Source organism: Chelmon rostratus, chromosome 7 (assembly GCF_017976325.1).
Source record: "Chelmon rostratus isolate fCheRos1 chromosome 7, fCheRos1.pri, whole genome shotgun sequence".
Lineage (NCBI taxonomy): Eukaryota > Metazoa > Chordata > Actinopteri > Chaetodontiformes > Chaetodontidae > Chelmon > Chelmon rostratus.
This window is the reverse complement of record NC_055664.1, coordinates 28,496,570-28,499,700: the sequence shown is the minus strand read 5'-3', so window position 1 is coordinate 28,499,700 and position 3,131 is coordinate 28,496,570. Positions and strand designations below refer to the sequence as shown.

The 3,131-nt window shown below is 41.6% G+C and overlaps 1 protein-coding gene across 2 annotated transcripts in view; it reads right to left on the bottom strand.

Annotated features, from left to right (window-relative positions):
• Window positions 1-1,506: 1,506 nt before the first annotated feature.
• exoc3l2b (exocyst complex component 3-like 2b) overlaps window positions 1,507-3,131 on the bottom strand; it is a 37,930-nt gene continuing 36,305 nt past the window's right edge. For both annotated transcript variants that reach the window (XM_041940229.1, XM_041940228.1), the window contains exon 15: window positions 1,507-2,634. In XM_041940229.1, the coding sequence (XP_041796163.1) occupies window positions 2,331-2,634 (304 nt within the window). In that variant the 3' untranslated portion in view covers window positions 1,507-2,330. The remainder of the gene's footprint in view (window positions 2,635-3,131) is intronic.

The following is a 3,131-nucleotide window of genomic DNA, read 5'->3' as shown; positions in this document are numbered from 1 at the left end:
TCTCTCTGACTTTTTATTTTAGTCCAAACGTTCACACAGAACACGAAAAATCTGTTCAGATCTCTTTCAAAATCACTGATTTAATAAAAACTGATCAGTGTCACTCAAAACACTGAATACAGCAAAACTACAACTCATCTACACTCTATCATACTTTTACTTGATTTTACAAAAATGTCAGTCTTTAATAATTGGTCGATTGTTTTGCTTGAGAGACATTAAAAACAGGAAAACACTAGAAAGAATATGAGGCAAATATACAATTCTCTGTAAAATATCTGAAAAGAATTAGCAAAGAATCTTAAATCTAGAAAAGTGATAGAAAATAATAATAAAATACTAATTTCAAATACCTGCTTATCACAATTTCAGACTTAAAAAACGACTTATGGAACAAATGAAAGACCAGTCGGTGATCTGATTGGTTTTATTGTCATTCAGAGCTGGTCTCTGTCCAGAAAGATTCATTTCATACATCCACATTTACAAGAGATGAAGAACAGAGAAGAAGAAGACAGAGTTACGGTGTGTCTGCCACCTGAAGCGTATCTCAGTGTACAGAGGCGTGTGTCACTGCCCTCTGGTGGTCAGAGTCTGTAACTACGTATTTCTGCTTTAAAAGTTTCCGATGGTTGCTTTGGAAGATGATCAGCAGGAATTTAAATATGATGTTATTTATAGTTTATGAGCTCAAACATATAAAACCATTAAAATATGAGAAGAGGTTTAATCCCGATGAGTCCCGCCTCGCCTTTTTTTCTCTACGTCTAAACTGTTTAATACTTTGAATCAACACCAAATATTCTGTAAGAAAAGTTAGCAAACAGAAAAATCTCTACTGACCTCAGTATTCCACATTCTACATAATAAACCTCATCACACCAAAGAGCTTGAAGTAGAATCACTGCTTTAAATACACCGTCAGCCTGATGAGACTCAGATCATCGTCTAGTACCTTTGATTAAAAGCTGGCTTCTTTTTTTATTTAAATCATGTGCAACAATTAAACATCTCTCATGAAGCTTTTCTTTGTCCCGGGATTATAACCTAAACTCCACATTTATAAGAAGGGTCAGAAATCCCTGAAACCAGTTCCAGCAGGTCATCTGGTTGCCTCTGGTCCACCGAACCACAGCCGCTGTTTCTCAGTCCAGGTCCCGGTCAGCAGTGATCTGTTAAATTCAGTCTGGTTCAGTCCTCCTGTTCTGGTTTTTGTCCCATAATGCACTTCAGTCCAGAGAACGGTTTTCCTTTCAGTAATCCTCAATGAGTTTGAAATGCTTTTCATCTCAAAGTCCAGAAGTCCTGCAGGAAAACGGACCCGATGCAGCCGAACGCTACAGAAACAGCTCGTATGATGCAAACAAACAAAGCTAATCTGAAGTCACGCGTGTAGAGAATCAGCAGGGCCACCATACGTGCAACATGTCACAACTTTCAGGTCTCTTTTTTGGTAATTTTATTTATCAATATAAATTCACGTTTCTTAGCGACTCAGCTAGCTCACTTGCAAATTAGCAAAAAGAGCTAGCATGGAGCACAGCCTGGTGCTAGCATTTTTTTTTTCATTTCAGATTTTTGTGAGAAACACTTATACAACTTTTTGTATAATCATTAAACATTCAAAATTAGGATGCGATTAGCCTAGCTTAGCACACAGACTGGAAGAAAAAACAATCTTTCCAACAACTACAAGTCCATCTGATTTGATCTCATCTTTTGAAGGTGAGGCGCAGAAATAGAAATATAAAATACGGTTTCCGCAGCAGTTAGCCAGTTAGCCTCTCTTTCACTGTGACACCTTGGTGAGGTGACCGTGCTTTAACCCTCAACTTTCGTCTTCTCCACAGGTGACAAATGTGAAATCGTGAAGTCTTTCAACACAACATATAGATTTTCTTTCCACTGAAGAAATCTCAAATTCACAAGTTAAAAGTGCATTTTTACATCAAACTGAATTTTCTGATAATCAACTCGTCATGTTTCAATAAAGAGAATTTATTCCAGAACTGATTCTCTGGGGCAAAGAGGAAAAACTAACTAACCAACCCATCTACACACCACGAGAGGAGAACTGATTCTAACCTCCAGTTTCGTCCTCATTCTCGCCATCGCGTCCTCTGATCGTCGCCGGTCCTGATGTCTCTTCCTCGTTTCCTCTCAGCACTGAGACCTTCACTCAGAGGCGAAAAATAAAAGCGTGACTCAAAGTTTAAAGCATCTTTTTTCTTGTGTCCTGGAAAGAAACACGTTTGTTTGATGGATTCTTTAAAGCAGCAGCCTGGCGGACAGACGGAACCAATCACGGCCGTGTCGAAACTCCGGTGACCTCACAGAGCGTCGTCGGGGTTTTCCTGGATGGGCGTTCGGGCTTTGCGTCGGCGCGGTCGCAGCGTGGTGAAGCAGGACGAGGCGGTGAGGGCGATGCGGCTCAAGCCCACGTTCAGGCAGTGCACCTCGGAGGTGACCGGCACCTCGGAGAAAAGGGCGCGGTCCCGCGACAGCCGGGCCAATCCTCCTCCGCCGCCGCCGCCGTCGCTGCTCTCGATGTCTTTGACGATGTTGAGGATCTCCTGACGTTCCGCCTGTCGCGTCATCCCCCGGATGTTCAAAATGGCCGACACGTGCTTCTTCCTGAACACAGAGAAGATGAAACGCGTGAGGAGTCAAATTGCACTAAATGATCTGAGTACTTTCACTGAGTAGTATTACTGCTGTTAGTACTACGACTGCTTCTTGCTTTCTAGAGGTCTCAAGTCCGCAGCTCTGATGTTTCCTGAAATCAACCTTTATGATCATGATATGATCATATGCGTTGTCAGTGTGTCTTTAGTTTCACACACACACATTTTTAGCTCTCTAACCATGTTTAGGTTACCATGGTTACAGGTGTCATCTACTTGTTGGCACACGGGGTCCATGTGACTCTACAGCGATACGACAGACTGACTCTCCTCAGTAAATCTACTGCTAAACTCTGAACTCTGTCGCTCTTGCACACCTAGCATTAGAATTAGCATAATCATTAGCATAAGCTTAGCATTAGCACAGCTAGCTGATAATTCTGATTTACTGACACTGTTCACTGTCAAGAAGATGAGGAGGAAGAAGAAGAAGAAGAAGAAGAAGAT